General features: G+C 34.9%; 1 protein-coding gene across 1 annotated transcript in view; it reads right to left on the bottom strand.

Annotated features, from left to right (window-relative positions):
* Positions 1-24354, bottom strand: part of LOC133519141 (neuronal acetylcholine receptor subunit alpha-10-like) — a 78652-nt gene that overhangs the window by 20435 nt on the left and 33863 nt on the right. The window contains exon 5 of the mRNA XM_061853090.1: positions 1931-2147. Within this exon, the coding sequence (XP_061709074.1) occupies positions 1931-2147 (217 nt within the window). The remainder of the gene's footprint in view (positions 1-1930; positions 2148-24354) is intronic.

Below are 24354 nucleotides of genomic sequence, written 5' to 3'. Positions count from 1 at the left end.
TCAAGATTGTGGGTATTTATTTCACTAATATTCATATCATTCGGGAACAGAAAAGGCGAATCAAAACGTAGCTCGTGTACAGAGAACAGAAAATTTTGTTTACCAGGTGCGAAACAAAAACTATTGAACTAAAAATATATGATTTATTCATAGCACAGGGTTTGTAAAATATGGAAGAAGCTTCACAGATTGACAGATCCTTTCCCGCTTCACCTGGCTCCAACCAATACGCCAAAACTTTGTTTACCAAACAATTTGTTTCAATGCCACTCGTAAACCTTTCCAATAAATTCCACTTTAGTAAAAGTAAATTGTATCAATCCAAGTATGAATACGTTTGAATTATGGATCGGGTTCTTGAAACAGACTCAATTTGAAGTCAAACATGTATGTGGATGATTTTACTATCGTAAGCTTGGATCGGGTGAAAAAGTGATATTCTATAACTTTACTACGGTAACACCTTAGTAAGTACATTGTTTTAGAGGAAAGCGGACTTTTTTATTTAAGCGGTAGAGGGGGGAAGGGGGAGGGGAGACTGCTTACCATCAACGGGCCGTGTACTTGTTTGTTACCGATGAAGTATAAAAAAGGGGACAACCGCTTCTACATACAATCATAGTCTCCACTTTCCTCAATAGAAAATATTTTTACATAGTTTTATGTATTTTAACCACAGTTAATCCATTTTCTTGTCTAGATATTGACTTTATAGAAAATATTTTTACATAATTTTATGTCTATGCCTCGTTTCACTTTTACGATTTTTTTATAATTATCCGTATTATAAGAGTAAAATACGCATTCCATACAAATTTTTAAACTCTTACAATTGTAAATGATTCGAAAAAATGAAACGAAGGGGCATACCAGAGCAGCTGTACTTGATATACATTAAATTGTGTCAAAAGATTTTCAATAATGCTAATAGCCAGAGAGGAAAATGAGGACTACGTTTGTATGAAAAGGCGATTTCGCGCGGTTGTCCAATTTCATCTTAACAAAAAGTATTTTATCTATAAGTACTTAAGTATTTAAAAGTCGTACTGGCGATATTTATTCAACCTTTACTTATAAGGTAGGTACAACCTTATGATCTCACAGTACCTAACATTGATTTCTACATTTTCTACATTCAAAAATATACAAGGGTAAATTACAAATTCAAATGAATTACAGTAAAATTCCTATCCTCACCACAGACGGAACTGGCGCGCTGCAATGGATTTTAAAACCATCGCTCATGCTTTACAAAAACTGCAACTAACTCGGTCTATTTGTTTAGGAGATAATTGGGAACATTCATTCTTGCAAACACACAACCTCTCGCGCTAAACACATATAGGTATGATTTTTATTTTTCGTAAGTAAGATAAAGTCTAAGAAGAATAAAAACGTACGCTTCATGTAGGCATGAAACTGCCGACCCTAAAATTTCGACTGTCGGGTTGTTAACGGAACCCCCAACAATTGCGTATTTCTTTTATTACCTACCCTGATCTAAAACTGCGTCCGTCACTCGACTATTACTTCCAGTCTTCCAAATTATGTATGGTCAGTATATTACTGAGACTCCGCTCCGTCCGTCTGTCACCAGGCTGTATCTCATGAACCGTGATAGTTAGCCAGTTGAAATTTCTACAGATTATGTACTTCTGTTGCCGCTATAACAACAAATACTAAAAACAGGATAAAATAAATATTTCTTTCCAATCTCGAGGTTCTCATCCGAAGTTAAGCAACGTCGGGCGGGGTCAGTACTTGGACGGGTGACCGTTTTTATAGATAATGCTACGGAACCCTTCCTGTGCGAGTCCGACTCGCACTTGGCCGGTTTGTTTCATTCTTTAGCCAAAAACGTTCCAGCATCCAAATATTAAAACGCCTTTCTTATTTATAAACCTATATTAGTAAATCAATTGTAACTTACCGATCCCATTAATAAGCAAGCACGGAAGAATGAGGTTGAACACGTAGAACATGGGTCTTCTCCGCAGCTTGATGACGTACGTGATGTCAGGGTAGGGCTCCACGCAACAGGAGTAATACTTCATGTGTTTATTGGCCTCGAAGCTCACTAGATCGAACTCCCCATTCGTCTGATAGTTCGTTGTGTCGCCTTCGTCGAATTGTTTTATTAAATCCAACTGTTAAACATAAAAAATTGTTGTTGATTTCTGTATTTGTAATAAAATAAGAAGACCTTTTAAAAAAAAATGTATCTTTACTACGCGAGAATTTCAACACAAAACGTCTAGCGTCAAATTATCGAATGTCTTGTTCTTATCACACTATAGGTAAATACTACCCGTTCGCTTCTAGTTGGCCGGCGGCGACCGTCGACCGTTAACGACGTCACAGTTACAAGTACTAGTTAAGTAGTTACCCATTGTTGACAAAAAATAATTTCTTGTTTAATTTTTTCACGAACATTTTATTTAATAATTTGTGTGATTGTATCAAATTTAAGTAATAAAAGTAGTTGCAAAGCTGTGGCAGCCGAGTGGATAAGGCATCACAGGGGGTGATGCAGGAAAGTAGGCCGGGAGGTAACGGTCGACTTGAAACCAACGGGTACGCGAAACCATCATTCACAAGGTGGCACAGCAAATTATATCGTTAGGTTTATATATATATTAAATTCCAACTATGTGAAACTTTTGCGATCGATTCTTTTGTATTGTATTGTATTTATTTCATTGAAAGTTCATTGATAGCTTATATTTCATTGAAAGTTCATTGATAGCTTTTACACTAAAGTATGCCAATAACTATTATAAATAAATAAATATTATAGGACATTATTACACAAATCGACTAAGTCCCACAGTAAGCTCAATAAGGCTTGTGTTGAGGGTACTTAGACAACGATATATATATAATATATAAATACTTAAATACATAGAAAACACCCATGACTCAGGAACAAATATTATAAAATTTATTTTTATATTTTATGAAAGTCAGACTATATCTCAGAGATATTGCTTAGATACTTATACACATTCGAATATGGCTCAACGACAAGTTAATCTAGCTCTTAAATGAGTTTTAGTACGAATTACGATAGCTTATCCTATAATCGAAACGGCTTTGCGTAGGTACTAAATGTTAAGTGCTATGCATAACCCCGAAATGAATTAGTTTGTTTAATGACTGTATCACAAAAATCACCAAATCTTCTCGATTTAGTGCTAATGTATTCATAATAAATAATTATACAGAATGGCCCAAACATGAGTTGACATGTTTTTACTGCGGCATACTTTTGTTAATTTTAAGGAATATTTTTTAGACTTTAATGTTAGCTAACCCATTCAGCGCTAATCACGACACGTAGTCGTTTGGATTCTACGAAGTATTCTGGCTACATACCGGGAAACCCATATTTTAACGGCTACGGTGTAGCGCTACGACCGTAGCTCATCGTTCAACGTGTTAAATATTGTAGTTTTAAATTTTAATGACTTTTTGTTAAAGACGTGTAAATAAGATAAGTATAAAAGAGATATATGTGAACGTATTTTTGAGCTAACCTATATCATAACATAACCATCATTATCATCTTATATTTTCCGCTGGAGGCATAAAAAGGATTTTTTTGGGTCCTGGGACTACCTACACAATTAAATTTCTTCGCAAATGTTTCCTCGAGCATTTTCAAATACAACTCAATAATGATACTGATTATTAATATCATAATGACAAATAATGAGAAACTCAAGATAAGAAAGAGCTTTGAAACCTCTTATTTGGAAGCTGCCGCCCTTACTCTTAACAAATATACTTTTAAAAAAGCACTACAATTTTATTGACTGTTGTACAAGTCGTTTGTATCTATTATAGTAAAAGGTAAAACTTTTTTGCCAAATGATCTCTAAATTATAGAGTTTTTACCGTCATTTATCTCTATTAAAAGGAACATAATTATTGTTTTTGTATGTCCACGCTGTAATGACGCGCACCATTAAAGATGGCTGCAAAATTTTAATGCAATTTGAAAAGATAAATTGAAGTACGAGCACATAATCGTAACTGTTCTTTTATGATGGTGAAATGACGTGCTATTGGGTCGGAAACCAAGACTCGGGCCAACCAAGTAGGGGAGGCTTTGTTCCTTACAATTTTACTTTGATCGCTCATATTATTTTTATTATTCGCTCATATTTTAATTACAGCTCAAACAATCAAATAAAACATTATAAGTATATATTTACTGAAGAATACTCTCTTGGGTTTATGTTAAATTTAAAATTAATAACCTGCTTACAGTAATTTTTCATCAGTTACAACCGTCCACATACCGTGGTCAGTTGTAACAGTGATGGGGGACAGTTGTAACATATCCAAATGGAACCCAATACAAGTAATTGCGAATAGATTATTTGCCAAAAACATTACATGCAACAATTCAAATACCACACACTATTATTATTCAGTTTAAGGTACCTATTTTTTTTATATTACAGCCATAACCTCGTAAGTCGTCGTCGACATGGTCAAGTACAAATTAAAATCTAGTTTTTTTACTTTTTTATATATATAAATGTTCCAAAAATTAATAAACACATGTGCTGGATCTCAAAAAGTTATTAAGAAATTCCCGACTTTATTGTTTTACGAAGTCTGTTTGGCAGTGTTCCTAGGAAGAGCTTTAGGATAAGGTCTGATTTTCTTCAGTTAGAAACATAAATAGAATGGTTAATTATTTAGTAAACATGTACACTGATTGCTGCAGAATTTTTACAACTGTTATATGCTAAGGTACATACGAGTATTATTTCTATTACAACCATACCCAACCCCTGGCTTGAAAATAAAAAGGGATACCGTATCGAAACAAAACAGCCTACACTAAAATTAATAATTGATAAAACTCCGCTAAAGTACCTATAAGGAATGCAAATAAAAACCTTCGAATCGTAAAGTAATTTAATAATTTCGTTATTTTGAAAATAAATCGCAGAAATAACTACTTTTGATGCAAAAAACACAATGTTCCCATCTGCACACATATTCACCACACTAAGGACGCAGCATTGCCGATAATCATATTTATGGCTACTAGACAGCGCTACTCTTTCTTGTTGCTCAGCGACAATATTTTGTCGCATTCCGTAGATTCATTTCCAATGTGCTCGATAATCGTACGTGAGGCACAAAATCTGTGTTTTTTTTTAAATCGAGATGTTACATTTTCTTATCTATGAAGTATCCTAAGTTTATTCTGTAAAATATTTAAGATTTTAACGTGTTTATCATTAAATTGACATACAAAAGTTAAGCAAAAGCATGCGTTTCCAAATGTGTTTTATCAGCCTTTTATTGGCTCATTCAGTAGCTGGCTAGAAAGTTGAAATCCGGCACGGATCAGTTCCTACCCAACTATATTCTTACACACCTAAGCAGTCAGGTTAAGTCAATTTTAAAGTAAGAATTCTGATTTAAAAGTCAGATGGCAGCACTGAGAAGTAAATTTAAAATCTGGAGTATATTTACACCTGAATATTTTATGGGCCATCATCATCTTCCTCGTGAAGTCCCGGCATTTTACCACGGCTCATGGGAGCTTGGGGTCCGCTTGGGACTAATTCCAAGAATTGGCATAGGCACTAGTTTTTACGAAAGCAACTACCATCTGACTTTCCAAAACAGAGCGTAAACTGGACCTTATTGGGATTAGTCCGGTTCCTTCACCGAAAAGCGACTGGTAAATATCAAACATCTCTTACATTAGTTCCAAAAAACTCATTGGTACGAGCCGGGGCTTGAAGCCACGATCACCGGAATGCAAGTCGCACGCTCTTACCGCTAGGCCACCAGTCCTTCTATAATCCTTTCGCCATAATCCTTTTAGTATAAATATTATAGTACGAGTAGTACCTATATGTATATAAGAACATACTTTGCGTGTAAAGGATCGGCTAGGGAGTTACATGAAAAGTATTTTATCATGATATTGTATTGTAGCTGTAATGTAAAAGATTTAGTTAGCATAAATCCTTTTTCGATAGTAGGATGGAAAGGAAAATGTGAGATACTAGTGAGGCGTACCAGAAAATCGGCTTATAGACGGTATTGATGTTGTGACAGCTAACATTTAGTGCCAATAGATGTTGTATTCAAATTTATATCGAAACGAAATCACTTTGAAGACTAATCCTTTGAAGAAAGTCCTGAAATGTGATTATTTACTTAGAACGTTAAGAATCATACGAACGTAATACATAGTTAGTCAAATAATAAATATTCATATATATGTTTTTTTCTTAACTTCGCCGCCGCCATACGTTCTGAAATACCTATTTGAATATAGATTTTGCCATGAACATTTATATAATATATACAGTCTATATTTGGTACAATCAAGGTATTAAATAACGATAAAGACAAATTGCCTAAATATTATGTACTAGGTGCTTCATGAGACGAGCAGGACTAATCCTGCACTCAGTAATTACGATCTTAATGACGATCATCATCGTAATTAAGTAAAACAGCCACATTTTCCTATTTTTTAATTCTCTACAGTCATGTTCAATCGTTCACCCTAGCGTTTGTCTCAGCTTAATGCCACGGCTCATGGAAGACTTGGATCCGCTTAGCAACTAATCCCAAGAATCGGCGTGGGCACTATTTTTTACGAAAGCGACTGCCATCTGACCTTCCACCCCAGAGGGCAAACTAGGCATTATTATGATTAGTCCGGTTTCCTCACGATGTTTCCCTTCACCGAAAAGCGACTGATAAATATCAAATGATATATCGTACATAAATTTCGAAAAAAGCTCATTGGTACGAGCCGGGGCTTTAACCTGTGACCTCCGAATTGAAGGTCGCACGCACTTACCGCTCGGCTACCGACGTTTTTTCAACCTACAACACCTAATGAATAAACATAAAATATATTTAACCGTAATGACAGCATTTTGTTTATAAAGAAATAAAGTGTCAAACTTGAGTGAGATACGAGTTTTCAAAAGTTACCAGACTCGATAACATTCAATTTTACTTTTGTCACAGAGTATCTGTATTTGACGTATGTATTCTAATTGTAGGCAGTAAATAAATGAATAACTTTATTTCCACCCCAAGACAAAAAAAGTACGTTAACCTGACTTATACTGATACGAAAGAGTTGCTTTTTACTTAATTTACTAAACGCGCAGTGTTGATTCTGCTTACGTCTCCTGAATCATCCTGTAGGTATACTCGACCTTATTGCCCATACAATTACGATAAGTATACATGTTTTTTGGCACTTTGTCCATGACGATATTTAATACATTGATTGTTTTCGTGGCTAGAAATTGTAATAAAAATAAATAAAAGTCATACATACAAAACTTTAACTTTTAGACGGGTTCTAAATTTTATGGTACTTAACTAAATTTCGGAAATTATCTCACTTCACTTGGAAATATCTAAAATGTGTTTAAATACTGATTGAAAACATTTACAATTAACATGACGTGTGAACATTAAAAAGCAATATATGTCTTATATTAAGCTTCAGCGTCACGTCCCTTTTGAGCTTAATTAAACATGACTCGAATTCCACGCGGATTGCTGGTTTACCCTTTGAAATAAATAAATATGAATGTCAGAGTTTCCATCTGTTAAACACACATCACACCGTCTGAGTGAGCAAAAATTGTAAAAGTAATTTGAAAAATTGTCGCACAAAATTGCTATGCCGATCAAATTAATTTGATAAGTCCCGGAATGTTAAATTGCCGGGGGCCTATTTGAACTTTAAAAACCTACTTGATTTGATACCAATTGTTTGGACATTTCAGGTTTTTTTATCTGAATAAATCTCGGAGCATTTAACCAACCGGAGTCGCCTCTGTCTAAAACCCCGGCGTATGGTCATACTTATTGTATGCACTGATGTTTATCTGACATGGCTATTTGTATGTTACGTAAAACTAGCCATACATTTGACGAGCCCCACCCCCGCCAAAAAACGGCTGTTTTGTACAGGTTATTACAGACAAGGCATCTCCAGTTGGTTAAATTCTCTAAGGAATAAATAGCTGTCTTTTTGGTTTATAGTTTACACCGTTAAGCCCGGGGCGGCGGGCGACACTTAGAAATGTAGTTAACAAAGATAGCGGCGATTTCTATTAATGGGGGTTACTATAAAATTGGTACAATTTAAAGGCATGAATACAACATTAAGAAGGTTGCATATACCTCGTTTGTCAAGACCTATCTTTATTCGTAATGTTGTTACCTAGCAACTGTTGTTTACTGTCAAAAAAATGTAAACAGATATGATTGATATGAACCTATTATCCACTCACATGATTCCAGCAACTAAGGTTTCAACATTTCGCACCTCTAAAATGATCGTTGCAACTCGAGTTGCGAACGGAGTGTATGCGGTTTTTTATTTCTTATCTGTGAAGGGCTGCACAGATATGGTGTAAACATTTATTAAAATACAGAATACCAACGTGACAATATTTAAAAAATGTTTCAACCACATAGACATAACCACAGTATTTTTTATCTATGTTACTTTGCAAGTTGTTCGGGAAAGTGCGAGTGTTAAAAGTTGCTGCGCGTTTTAAAATGCCGTAAGTATTCAAATTTACATATTTCTGTTAGTATTATATATTAAATTACTCCGCGTTTATTGGTCTATTAGATTAAAACTATATTTTAGACCTACTTAATATTGATGACCATAAAATCTCACTTCAAACCAATAACTCTGTAGATTTTCGGCGTGTTTCCTATTTTAATACCCTAGATTTCTATGATTACCAAAAATATCTTGAGCAACCTATAGTCATTAAATAGTTCGATTATTAAATTACATTAATAAACAATAAAATGCATTAAATCACTGTGTATTATCCAGGATTAGCGAACAAACCATGTGACGGAAAATTGTAAGTACAAACACAGCAACTGTGGTTGCTTAAAGCATTTTTGCACATCGTAAGGCATGTGGTACACTAGACGTTGCATACGCGTTTTGGGGTGTTTGTTACTACTTACTTATAATTTCTATTTACTAATATTTCTTATATATATTGCCCGGATCCTGGGGTAGCTTGCCGTTTTTCGTCTGGCAGTGAATGTGTTAAAAGTTCCTATTTCTGTTGAACATCTGCACCGCGCGACTGTTGTGCTCCGCCCTAAATAGGTAGCCATCTTGGTTTTTGACATGGCGCAGGTCAGTTTGCCGGCCGCCGTATTGTTTATTTACGTTTGTAATCAGTATAATTTCATGTGTTAATAGTTACTATTTGCTTATTGTGCTTAATTTGTTGTGAAGTGTATGTTATGGTGCATATATTATACGTGTTATTGTAGTTATAAGTTAGTTCGGTTGTTGGTGATCGGCCGTTTTAAAAATACCAAAGTTTAGTAGGTATGTAAATACTCTTTTGTTATTTTAAGTTATAAAGCCACTATCATTGTCATAATTACATAAATTATGTATTTTATTTCAAGGTAATTAATGTCTTAAACGGTTATTTACTATATTTTTGTACTTCAGTGTCTAAATTAGCCACAAAAAAATCACGAATATAGCACATAGTTACACGCCAGGTGGAGCAATTCGAAAGTTCCATAGCCACTCACATGATTCCAGCAACTAAGGTTTCAACATTTCGCACCTCTAAAATGATCGTTGCAACTCGAGTTGCGAACGGAGTGTATGCGGTTTTTTATTTCTTATCTGTGAAGGGCTGCACAGATATGGTGTAAACATTTATTAAAATACAGAATACCAACGTGACAATATTTAAAAAATGTTTCAACCACATAGACATAACCACAGTATTTTTTATCTATGTTACTTTGCAAGTTGTTCGGGAAAGTGCGAGTGTTAAAAGTTGCTGCGTGTTTTAAAATGCCGTAAGTATTCAAATTTACATATTTCTGTTAGTATTATATATTAAATTACTCCGCGTTTATTGGTCTATTAGATTAAAACTATATTTTAGACCTACTTAATATTGATGACCATAAAATCTCACTTCAAACCAATAACTCTGTAGATTTTTGGCGTGTTTCCTATTTTAATGGCCTAGATTTCTATGATTACCAAAAATATCTTGAGCAACCTATAGTCATTAAATAGTTCGATTATTAAATTACATTAATAACCAATAAAATGCATTAAATCACTGTGTATTATCCAGGATTAGCGAACAAACCATGTGACGGAAAATTGTAAGTACAAACACAGCAACTGTGGTTGCTTAAAGCATTTTTGCACATCGTAAGGCATGTGGTACACTAGACGTTGCATACGCGTTTTGGGGTGTTTGTTACTACTTACTTATAATTTCTATTTACTAATATTTCTTATATATATTGCCCGGATCCTGGGGTAGCTTGCCGTTTTTCGTCTGGCAGTGAATGTGTTAAAAGTTCATATTTCTGTTGAACATCTGCACCGCGCGACTGTTGTGCTCCGCCCTAAATAGGTAGCCATCGTTGTTTTTGACATGGCGCAGGTCAGTTTGCCGGCCGCCGTGTTGTTTATTTACGTTTGTAATCAGTATAATTTCATGTGTTAATAGTTACTATTTGCTTATTGTGCTTAATTTGTTATGAAGTGTATGTTATGGTGCATATATTATACGTGTTAGTGTAGTTATAAGTTAGTTCGGTTGTTGGTGATCGGTCGTTTTAAAAACACCAAAGTTTAGTAGGTATGTAAATACTCTTTTGTTATTTTAAGTTATAAAGCCACTATCATTGTGATAATTACATAAATTATGTATTTTATTTCAAGGTAATTAGTGTCTTAAACAGTTTTTTACTATATTTTTGTACTTCAGTGTCTAAATTAGCCACAAAAAAATCACGAATATAGCACATAGTTACACGCCAGGTGGAGCAATTCGAAAGTTCCTTATCAGAATTTGAATCAGTTTTACTCTGCAATTTTATAGGTGAGCTATCAAGGTGTTTAGTATCAATTAAAAGCTTATTAAGCCTTCTTTAAATTGAATTTAAAAAAAAGATATGTTATCGATTTAGATTTTTTATTAAAAATAGTTTTCTACTATAACTCGGAAATTATTCCTTTGGGTAAACTTCGTGAATTTTTAATAATTATTTTTATTATAACAGCAAATAGCTAAAGTAAGAAAATAAATTTCTTTGTTTCTTTACCATTATAAAACCGAAAGAATCATTCCAAATGCTTAAGCAGAAGCAAAGTTATCGATTTTTGAAGATATCACGACACTGTGCCGTCGTATCTGCGAAATGGCAGAGCAATTCAGGGCACCTTTCGTTAAAATCGGAATCATGTGAGTGGTTATCAGAATTTGAATCAGTTTTACTCTGCAATTTTATAGGTGAGCTATCAAGGTGTTTAGTATCAATTAAAAGCTTATTAAGCCTTCTTTAAATTGAATTTAAAAAAAAGATATGTTATCGATTTAGATTTTTTATTAAAAACAGTTTTCTACTATAACTCGGAAATTATTCCTTTGGGTAAACTTCGTGAATTTTTAATAATTATTTTTATTATAACAGCAAATAGCTAAAGTAAGAAAATAAATTTCTTTGTTTCTTTACCATTATAAAACCTAAAGAATCAAGAATCATCCAAATGCTTAAGCAGAAGCAAAGTTATCGATTTTTGAAGATATCACGACACTGTGCCGTCGTATCTGCGAAATGGCAGAGCAATTCAGGGCACCTTTCGTTAAAATCGGAATCATGTGAGTGGTTATTTATCTATTAATTTTAAAATGCAGAGCAGAGCAGAGTAAAATCGGAGCAAGCATTAAACACGAGCCAAATTCAAATAGGGAAATTAGAATCCCAATAGTTCCAATGTTACAAAACCTGGAGGTTTAAAATTTTAACACTGTTCAAGGCAATGCCGGGAGGTTTAGATATTTTCGAAGGTAAGAAGAAAATACCATCCTCCTTAGTGCTCATGCAGCGATGAAAACAAGCGATGATTATTTTAATTTTGTTTACGACCAAAAATGTCGGATAACGCTCTGCCAAGATTTGTGAAATTTTATTCCGCTAAGTTAGACGAGATGGAGTGCATCTATGGAGGTACGTGCGTAGACAAGACATACGTCCTATGCCTGAAATTCATTAGTACAAGAAGGACCCGAATCACGACATCATTACTCATATGTTTATTTTAAAGAATATCTGGAGCGAATAGTTTACGGTGCTAGAGAGCGAGACGAAATTACCAGGAATTCTCCGAATGTGCAGTTTACCTGTCCTTACTTTAACCTCCGAAATATCTTGAATTCAAGTCCAGTTGGATGTTAAGGTCAAAGAAGAAACGCTCAGTCGAGAACTAGGCAAGTCAACTGACTTGCCTAGTTCTCGCGCACATGAAAGAGTTCTAAGTCAGACTGAAATAAAAGTCACAGAAGACGAAGCTCAACAATTCAAGTGCTTACAACACCTAGTCTATTGCTATCTTGTATACCAAATAAAAAGCAATAAACATATCCTTTCTATACTATAAAGTATGTCTTTTTTTGGATTCCATTGTTTTAAAACTTTTCTACATAATATTAGGTCTACTTGGGCGGCTTACAAGTTTACAGATGCATATGTAGGTGTGCACACACACACATACATAGCTAGTTTCGGATACAAAATAGAGATAGCGCTTCGAAATCCTCTGGAGTTGCAGGCGTACATAGGCTACGGAGACTGCTTACCATCAGGCGGGCCGTTTGCTTGTTTGCCACCGACGTAGTATAAAAAAAAAAATAGTTTCCTTAAAATGCTTCAAGAGGGCTCTCTTTTCCTATATACTTACTTTACTCTTTGGTTCAGGTTTTTCTATCACTCCCACTGAGCGTAAGCTTGATTATTATGATTTCTATTTTATTTTAAGTAAGTTAACAAAAAAAAATCTCTGAATTCGGCCAAAATTAAAATTGCGCAGTTTTGTGATCTAAAAAAGCGTTACGATTTCTCAAAAACTCTGCTGGCTTAACCAACTGTATTTTAAGCGTCTAATAAGCGTTATGCTATAAATTGTATGGAGCTTTACGATATGTTAACCGATTTAAGTACGCTTGTGTTGCTATTAAAATAGTATTTGGCGAAAATGAAATATAATAATGCTCAACTTTCATGTTAGGACATGGCAATAATCTTGCCTATTTACAAATAATAAACTAAACTAAACTTATCATAAAATAATTTGAGAATACATTGCAAAATTCATATAATAATAATATAAATCTTAATTAAATAGAATTCATGCGGCACAAAATTCAATATGTGTCAATGTCATCATCCCTATTGTAAATATTATGTATTATGAAGTCTTATCTTCTTGATTTACTCGTGTATTAGACCAAAATTAAAGTTAGTTGGGGTTTATTTGTATTGTAACTCGTATTTTTAATTTTAGGTTAAAGACCTTACGAATGACAAGTTGATGTTTGCCAAAATGCACATTCTTGTCATCCCGCTTAAATTGTTTTATGACAATTCAACTTATTTTGTGTAAAAGAAGGAATTATTAAAAAAAAATATTACTACTTTTATAAGCGCTGCCAATTGAACATGTTTGAAGTCGGTGCCAAGCCAAATAGTTGTCAGCCAAAATCACGAAACTATAAAGATCCATTTTTGCCATTTTGACTACGGAACTCCAATGATTTATATCATGTGAAATCAACTTGTGTCCCAGTGATTACGATTGAATTGTAAGCGTAGAAGCTAAAATTAATTTTTAAAAAAACTGGCCAAGTGCGTATCAAACCGGGCATAATGGAGGGTGCGGAGGGTGCCGTACCTTCATATAATACAAAAATCGGCCAAGAGCATGTCGGGCCATGCTCAGTGTAGGGTTCTGTAGTTACTCTTCCGTCGCAATAAGCTAAACTGGAGCTTAAAGTATAGTAGATTGTTAACCAAGGGATGAAACGGTACCTTTCACCCGAGTTAAACAAATGGGCAAATTTGCATAATCAGTACCTAATTAAAGTAACAGATTTTTATCTTAAATTTTAGCTTATTTACGTGAATAATGCCAAATAACTTAAACAACCCATTTAATGTCGTAATAACGTTTAACTGTGGACGTCTTTTTACTATGAAGGGGAAAGTTTTTGCGATAACTCTAAAACAGCTAAATGCATAGTTTTCATTTAATGTCTTTCTAAATCTCTTCTTCTACGATTTTTTTCATATTTTTTAGACCTATGGTTCAAAAGTTAGAGGGGGGGACACATTTTTTTTTTCTTTCGGAGCGATTATTTCCGAAAATATTCACTTTATCAAAAAATATTGGTTGAAGACCCCTATTAGTTTTAAAAGACCTTTCCAACGCTACCCCACACAGTAGGGTTGAACCAAAAAAAAAATCACCTCCACTTTACGTGTAGGGGAAGTACCCTAAAAAAATTAAATTTTTAGATTTTATTGTACTACTTTGTCGGCTTTATTGATTTATATGTCCATGCCAAATTTCATCTTTCTAGCACTAACTACCACGGAGCAAAGCCGCGGACAGACAGACCCCATGTTTAGCCCGATGGTTGACTGGTAGAGAATGCCTCAAGGCGTTAAGTCCGCCATTTGTACTCTTTTCGTAAATTTGTGCAATAAAGTTTAAACAAACAGACGGACATGGCGAAACTATAAGGGTTCCTAGTTGACTACGGAACCCTAAAAAGGCGTATTTTCGTGATACTTCGTTTTAGTACGAGGATAAGTTTTTTTTTTTAAAGATTATCAAAGGCTCAACCTATAAAATTTATATTACTTTATTTATTTATTTATAGCATGGCCGATTCAAACGTTAGTCCCTCTCCGCTTAAGGACACATTTTTTTTTTTACTTTCGGAGCGATTATTTCCGCTATTAAAACATTACGAGTACTGTCATTTTTAAAGACCTATTGCATAATGTGGCACTCGTTGATTTTTACTTGAAAAATGGCTGCTTCATACGAATAGTCGGAGGGACGGATAGACGAACATGGCGAAACTATAAGGGTTGCGTTTTAGTAATTTTGGCTACGTAACCCTTAAAACTCCCTAACGATTAATTTAATCACCATACAAAATATGTTAGGCAGTACCTAACCCTCAGACTAGGGTCACTGTTTATTTTCGGTGTAAAAATGAAAAAATGTTGTAATTTAAAAGGCAAACAGGCGGTCCATTGTATTCACAAGGAGCTCTTTCGCCAGTTTCGCCGCAGGGCTGACGGACAACAAAAACTTTCTATCTTACATTTTTGGTGATAAACTCTCCTTTCACAGGCTCTTTATATTTTATTAATTTTGTTAACCCGACTACTTGGAGATATTGCTCAAGATAAAAATTTCCATGAATAAAAATAAAACTGAATTATTTAATCTTACAGGTCACACAATTGTATATTGTATAATTTCAAGTAGTTTCCAGTGAGATTATATGTACACATTCATGGCAAACAATCATACGGCTCGCATGATGGTACGCGGTCACCGTAGACTATGGATACCTGCTACTACATGTGTGTTACATACGTTTTGCCGAGCCTTTAAAAACTGTTCCCTTACTTTTTGAAGAACCCCATATTGTAGTTAAATGTATAAACCTAATCAAACATAAGGTTAAGCCTGCGCTTAGTTCAGCAACTTATTTGGTCGATTCAAGCCACGCACCAATGTACGCCGCCGACGTGTAATCAAGGCTTTAAACCGTTGTGATTCCCTTATTGCTGCACTTTAGATGTAAATGTCGGCCTTGACTTTAGTTATGATCCGCCAGGTGGCTTTGTCTGGTAGACATATGCAAGGCGGTTTCCTATAGGATACAAGTTTAGATTCGGAGCACGGTCACACGTCCGTGACACTACCTACATTGCACCTTTGATTACTTTGTTCGGTATTCTCAGTACATACCAAAGGCTCAGGCCGTGATATAAATGTTCGTTTTGAATAATCCTTTCTAGGTTTTTTATTTATTTATAAGGTATTTATTTATTAATCTATGAAAGTTTGTTTTTTGCTGGTCATTAGCCAAAATAAGTCGGGTTCAAAATTTTCGGACAAGAAGTAGGCACGTAAGTACCTAAAACTCTTCCGGGCCAACGTTTTTCGAGGTAAACTTTTTCAGAATCTCACCGGCTCAAGTTTTCTTGGATCCATTCATCATTTGTTGACTGACGCGTATGTACGTGTCATGGGCACGCTTGTCGGGCTTACATGCCTAAAATAATTTATGATATAATTTAATTCGCTATTATTTTGCGTGATTCATGATCCAACCAATATAGTAGAAATATCGAGCAAAATCAATAGGTATATTATGCACACACAACACATCTAATAAACACTTAAGGAATTGGTACCTATAGGTTCAATGCATAATAAATACAAGAAAAAGTTAAAATAAATATCAATGTAGTTCAAGTCTGATACACATAATTGTATCGGAATACGACCATTATATATTTCATGTAACAAAGACGACAAAAAATACATAACTAGAAAAGAGAGTGGGATATCTACGTAAATAAATTAATTTGCTCCTCCTCTCAGAGTTAAATAGGTATTACTATTGGCACGCCATATCAAATTTGCGCAGTGCTCCGTAAAATTAAGAATCACCTTATTCATGTTAAATCATAACCATGAAATAAATAAATATTATGGGACATTCTTATACAAATCGACCGAGTCTCACAGTGTTGTGGGTACAAGACTACGATAAATATGGATAAATGCTTAAATAAATAGAAAACATCCATAACGCAGCAACATATCAGTGATGAACACACAAATAAATATCCTTACCAGGATTTGAACCCGGGACCTCCTGCTTCCTAGGCAGGGTCACTACCGCCTCAGCTGGGCTAGGGGACCGTCTGAATAATAATAGTCTACAATCGATGGCCTGCTGGAAAACGCTGTGGGTACAGACAAGGCTAGGCTTATGGCTGTTTCTAGGCCTGAGGCGGGGGCATGGTTACATGCACTTCCCTCTCCACATGTGGGTACCCTTCTCGACAACAACTCAATGCTGTCGTGGCTGTCGCTCTTCGCCTGGGCTGCGATGTTTGCGAACCTCACATATGCATCTGCGGCACTATGGTTGAGAGTAATGGTCACCATGCGTTGAGTTGTTGTCGGAGCGTGGGTTTCCACGGCACCATGCCCTAAATGATATTGTAAGGAGAGCACTTTTGTCAGCAAATGTACCGTGCTTGATGGAGCCTCCAGGACTGAGCCGGTCCGATGGCAAAAGACCTGACGGGCTGACTCTTGTACCATGGGAAAGGGGTAAGTGTCTTCTCTGGGATGCCACTTGTGTCAGCACTTTTGCCGCCTCGCACGTTGGCCGGACTGTCCGGACGGCAGGAGCGGCGGCTGAATTTGCGGCACTCCGAAAGCGCGATAAGTACTCGGCGCTGCTGTCGAGATATATGTTTGTCCCGTTAGCGGTAGAGACGTCCGGGTGTTGGTGTGCCGAGGCCAAAATTTTCTTGGGCGAATTGGGGCGGCGGTTGAGGGAGAGGGGTCATGATCCTCGTTCCGGGTCATTCCTGATGGCAACGCGGCGAGCGTAATGGGCACCTTTGCGTCTGGGAGGGCTCGGGACGGGTTGTTTGATTAATTTTTGTATTTGTGTCTTTCTTTTTGTTTACTTTTACTCCTGTTTGGTTTATAGTCAATTTTAATGTTTTTTTTTTCATTGTATTTAAATAATTATTTATGTACCTACATAGTACAAATGTAAAATGTATGTATAGCATAATAAAATATTATAGTATGTCTACAATCTGAATAATAATGAAAGTCTGTATACATTTGCGTTTTCGTAAAACACACGGTAGGTAATTGTAATTACCTGTTTCCTATGTTTTACACAATGGCTGTTGATTTTTTATCAAATTGTGACATGGATAGATAGATAGATAGAATACTCTTTATTGGCACACCTCAATTAAAAGATACAAGAAAAGAAAAGAAACAATTGATTAAATATGCGGTCTTATCGCTAAAGAGCGATCTCTTCCAGACAACCTTTACATAAAGTTTACTCGATAATATCATTATTTACGTACCCAATTCTCGTAAAATGGTATTTACAAGAAAATCTTTGTAATAATCTAAACTTAAATACTACGTAAGTACTAGTAGTTTGCCCCGAACTGTAAACTCGCATTTCGCCAAAATCGTGCAATTGCAAAAGCTAGCCTTTTGACCACAAAATTATATAGAGTGGATTCATAGTATAATTTTCGAAGCGATTGAATAAAAAAAAATTAGAAATTCAAAATTCACAAAATTCACAACACTTCTCTTCCATTCTCGACTATATTTCGACTGTGAATGGTAAAAGACCTTTCGGATCTTAAGATATACGCCCAGTTTTTCCTGCGTAACACACCATCAATACGACCATTGAACCACCTACCATACCTATGCTATGGCTATGGTATTCTTTATCCTCATCATCACAAAATCGCTTTTGGAACTTCTAACCCTATAACCCCTTGATCTAGGTATCCTGTTCGCATTATAACTTAAGAAAGCCTTACCAAGAAAGCCGATGCCGCTGCTTATTGCAGTCATTTCACGCGTTGCGAAATTACGAAAATTAGTTAGGTTAGGCCTAATAAAATATTGCTATACTAGTAGTTCGAACTTAAACTAAGAACTCACGATTTGCCAAAAACGCGTAATTCAAAATGGTGGTCAGTTTTTACACCATGAATCTTTCAGATCCTCAGATATAAATTTTCAACATAATCAAAACAAAAATAAAACTACCATACCAAACGAATTGACCAGTATAGCAAGACCCTTCATCAAACCGGTTTTAGGCCTTCTAGCTCCATAACCCCTTGATCGTTCCTGCTCGAGTTAAAACTTAAAAAAGATAATGGTCTTAACAACGCTTTTACCTAATTTCATTTAAATTAGAACAAATTTACTAAAGTTACCGCGGAACAAACTATCGAAAACGAAAAAAACTTCGAAAGTCCGGGGCGTGCCCCTAGCCAGCCGTGTGTTCCAAGTTGAATATAAGGACGTTGCTTCGCTTCTAGCGAGTTCCAAAAATTCCATCTTCATAAATTACACGATGTTAGAAAAGAGTATATATAAAATACACCATATATATTAGCTTCTAACCCCTGAATTGACTGACTTAACTACCACTGATACCTAATTACTTGTCTTACTTAGTTACATTTTATTTTTTATCATCTACTCGTATAGTTAAGTTTGACGTTTGACGTAACTCTCCTTATGTAATTCCATTAGATAATATTTTGCATGTTATGCAATTTAAATCTAAACCTCTTTTTTAATATTTATATGTAATTAGAACTGTAGCATGTAAACCTTCGTTTTTGATTGCGTGGAATTCTGACAGGTGTCATAATTTGATTTTTCAGGGATAGTGAACATTTTTTTACTGTACATATTATTATCAATAATTTTCATATGAAATTAATATTTCTTGCATGAACTTTTATTTGACTAAAAATTTTCAAAGTGGGCAGTTCCTATGAACGTAATTTCAAACACATTCGCACGTTCAACCTGTTGAAAGCCGAATGACATGTGTCCTAACGTAAACAATTATGCAATTTGTTTGAAATGGAGCACTCACGGCTCGGTCACGATATCGTGTGGCGGCAGCAGCGGCGAGCGGCGGCCATAGGTTGGAGTGGAACACAGCGACTCGACCTTTGTTCCCATCTATGGACGCCGCTTCCCGCTGCCTCCGTCGCACGAACGGCGGATTACGTCAAAACGCTTGATAAAACTCAATCAATATGATTTTAGGAAAATACAAAGAATGACAATAATTTTAAGCACGTGACATAAACACTTATTATAATTATATCGCAGTGGCCAGATATGCTAATAAGAGGGTTCGGACGGAGGATAGCTGAAGCTGCCACGGTATAAACCAATTCACTTGAACATTAGTTTTTGTTTAAAACGAGACGAGATAGTAAAAAATATAAAAAATATAAATTTAGTCCAAAGGTTTACGATATTTGAAAATCATTAGAATGATACTAGTACCAATAATTTTTACCCCAGAAAACTACCTGATATTTTCTCTTATCGAAATAGTGCACTTTAAAATTAAACCATCATTGTTTTCACGAATAAAGTATTATGATGATTGAAATTAAAAATAATCATGTCCCAATGTATTTCCGATGTTTTATTTTGGTTTGTAATTCTCACCATAAATTTAAGGAGTATTTTTTTGCCTGACATCACCAGGAGACGTCAGAATTCCACGCAATTAAAAACTAAGGTTTAGTGCAGTATGTTCAAACCGAACGTGTTTTGGGTCGACCATCCTGTGTTGCCTTCATAAACGGGGTTTTGTTCTAATATACCAATTAATGTATGTACTTTCATATTAATATCCTACTTATTCCCCGATGATTGATATATGTGACATAAGTAGTTTTATATTACTTACTTTTGACTTTATCACCTAAATGGAAAAATGTGGACACCATTTGCCGTTTAGTTCATAAAGCAAAAAATAATCAAAATAAAAGTTGGGGAATCAGTAAGACAATAACATGAATATACCGATTTATACAGAAATTTGTTGGTTTATTAGAAAACACAATACCACTACCCCTAACGATGGGAATTGTGTTTTCTAATAAACCAATGTTAAATGATAATTAAAATAAAACAAATATAGGTACTATTAGGTACTCAAAACCGCAGACAGATGAATGAACGATGAAGTGATAAATGACAGCTGTTCTCTAAAAATATTCTGCGCGACATTTTTTCAGACGGCGTTTTAATTTGAAAATTAATAATAGGCATTGTTTCCGACGCCCTTTTAATTCCGCAGTTAAAATTTTGTACAGTAGGTATATCAGAGAATATATAATTTATTACTTACTCGGCATACCTCAACTTAAGGTGAGGTGGGCCGAGTATGATATGTAAACATTTTGAAATGATTTTCTATTGAATGGTTATGTAATTATGTAAATAAATAGTTTGAATACTGCCATATAATATAGTTACATACAGTCAACATCGGATAACGGAGCGGCTAAGATGGTCAAAAATATCTGAATATGCACTTTAACGTCTTGATAAAAGAGGCTTTGTTCAGATATTTGTGAACACCTTGGCAGTAGGGAATGCAATCTCGATCCCGCAATTTCGAGATCTGGTGAGATATCGCACGTATTTTCGAGATTCAATGTTGTTGACAGGAAATCTCGATGTTTTCAATCTCGGCCGAGATCTCGATTAATAATTTCTAGATCTCGGATGAGTGATCCAAGTTTTCGTGTGAGACCACGAATTGCCAATCTTGGTGCGAGATTGCATTCCTTACTTATGACGATTGTACACGATTCATTTTGCTTGATTTGATTCATATTACTAGAAAAATCGGATTAAAACGAACATTTTTCCTCCATTTTACCCGCCGCAGGCCGAATAACAAATGTATCCAGTTTTGTTAAAATAAGTAGGTACGGTGTTTAATTAAAAAGTAGATACCTATGTGTATTTAATTACCGTCAAAGAAAAAAATATCCGTTTTGCCTCTATCTATTGTACCCCAAAAAGGGCTCAGCCCGCCACTCTTTAAACAACTTTTATATCAGTTCCGTACTCGTATTACTGATTCAAATACAAGTAGGTAAAAGCGTTTGCATTTAGTTCTGCACAACTGCAGTTTTATGCAGGATTAAAATAATATTTTCCAAGAAAGTTGTAGCGGGTCGGCCATGCAACTCACCGCAGTAGAAGGCAGAGATTTACTGCCAACATTAATATCCTCGTATCGCGGTATTTCTAATTTACTCGACACCGCTTCTTAGAAATTAAAGTTTAAACAATATTTCGTCTCTTATGTAGACGGCAATAACGATACATAATTTTTTGAGCAATTAATCGCATAAACGTACATATGGATCTAAGCAGGCTCCATTTGGAAAATTACTTAAGTAAAACCTTTGTTATTAATGGTACACTTGTAAGTATGTTTCAAATGTCTTGTACATTGGTCCAAAATACGTTGAATATTTTTTAATGTTCGTATTTTTGATAATTTTACTATAAGTTTTGAATGATTCACGGTTATATAATACTTTGCGTTTGTGTATCAATACTAAAGCAGAATATTTTGATGATAATACAATGTTTAAATCCAATACGGGTGATAAATTAAAACAGAAATAAAATTTATCAGTTTTATAATTAATTAAAAAGTTTTTTAAGTTACTCGGGCTTACTCAACGTCTATGAGTTTGCGGCGCTTGCGGTCGAGACTTTGGGTCCCTGGTCAGCCGACATGAAAGCATTTATGAGGGCACTGTCGGCGCGGCTGGTCGACACAACAGGGGACCCCAGGACTGGCGCGTACCTCTCTCAACGTATCTCCCTTGCGATACAGAGAGGTAACGCCGCCAGTGTCATGGGGTCCATGCTGCAGGCTGATTTATTGGACGGAGTGTTCTCTTTGTAATTGGGTTTTTTATTATTTTGTAGGTAAGTATTTTTTTTAGGGTTCCGTAGCCAAATGGCAAAAAACGGAACCCTTATAGATTCGTCATTTTGATATTGATTTGATATTTTCTATACTTAGTTTTAAGTTTAGTATTAATTATTTTTAGATTTAGGTTTTAAGTTCCACGTAAATAATTTATTGTGTTTGTTCTGATTTAATTTTTTCATACTACATCAAACAACTATAGCATATAATTATTTAAGCTACTCTAAATTATGACCCCTAATTTTTGAAAATTTACTGTAAACATTACGATACATAACATAACATGACATGACATTACGAGCATGACATTATGCGAGCATATACGAGTAGTAGCTGCCAACAAACATTGACAGTACATTACAAAGCTCGCATCTCGTAACTTGTGTGTTGCTTTACATTGCGGGCCGAATTGTTTTGTATGGATAATATTTTCATTGTATTTCTAAGCAAAATGTATCTCAATTTACTTCTTAGGTCCTATGCTAACCACCGTTTATATATATTTTTTGAATTTGAATTTACACACTGTATTTTTTTTTTCAGTTCAATTATTGTACTTAGTTTTAATTTATAACGACATTTTGCAAAAGACGTGTAAGTAACAAAATAATTAAAAAATTGTTTTCGACATATTTATGGGCCACTCTGTATGATGCAGTAAAAATTACGAATCTTATAAATGCATTAGTGTTTCTATGCAGTTGTTAGGTACATATAGTAACCTATACGGCTACCACCAGTTTAACACTGACATATTCGCTAACGCCTGCGTAACTTACTTTCTTATACATCTTGCTCGCACTAATACGTGCCAGTACGAGCGAGATGCATAGAAAGTAAGTAACGCACACGCTGCGAATATATCATGGTCAAGTCAGTGTCAAGCTCGTCGTCAAGGCTAATAATTATATAAGTAAGAAATCGCTAAAACATCCTGCACTTGCAATTTATTTTAATGTTTATCTAATATCACCTTTTCATTATTTCATACGAGATAAATGAAGACATGTATGTGTATTGTGGATGACTGTAAGTATTCATAACAATAACAACAGATACCAGTAGTAGTTTGTACAAATACACTGCACCGCTTCACTGGGTAAAAATATATTTCATGCCATAACCTTTCCAACTCAGCCCGTTTAAACGAGGACAGCTTTGTTCATGCATATTTCCAACAAATGAGGAAAATATTTTGAATGCAAAATTTACCTCTTCAGGTATCCCGCTAAGCCTCCGTTTTGCGTTGTTTTACTTCGCAAAACTCAGTTAAATACTCCCTTCTTTCGTAATTAAAAATGTAAGATAACACCTTTCTCGGTATTAAGTGCCATTTCGTGATTAAAACACTGAATACAGCTGATACCTGATGAAAAAGGGCTTTATTATTTAATTATTATTTGTTTCTGCTAGTACACTTATGTACTAGTAATAATAGTACTTATATTATTTACTGTTAGGGTAAATCCCTCTTGTTGATGAGTTTAATATATGTCTTTCGTTTTTTTATATATTTAAAGACAACAATGGTTAGGTTAGTTACATTGGTAAGTTAAGAGCTTGCCGTAATTATAGTTTCAATGAAACAATTATAAAAGCGATGATTCCTTCGCAGAAATAACTACGTATTCGCTGGAATGATATTTAGAAATCCGATATGATAAAAAGTTGCCCCGATGTATTTATTATAAGTATTTTAACTCACCATGGCAAATTGAAAGTTGAACGGGAACTGCTTGACGATTTTATGTTATATTTAATCTACTGTTTGTTTAAAACTTACTTAATACTGTAAATATTTTGAAACGTTGCTGCGACATAGTAAGGCTCAGTTTGTACTGACTACTTAATTATAAAAACATCATGTAAC

The sequence above is a fragment of the Cydia pomonella genome, chromosome 6 (assembly GCF_033807575.1).
Source record: "Cydia pomonella isolate Wapato2018A chromosome 6, ilCydPomo1, whole genome shotgun sequence".
Lineage (NCBI taxonomy): Eukaryota > Metazoa > Arthropoda > Insecta > Lepidoptera > Tortricidae > Cydia > Cydia pomonella.
The sequence above is the reverse complement of the archived record's forward strand: the minus strand, read 5'-3'. Positions and strand labels throughout refer to the sequence as shown.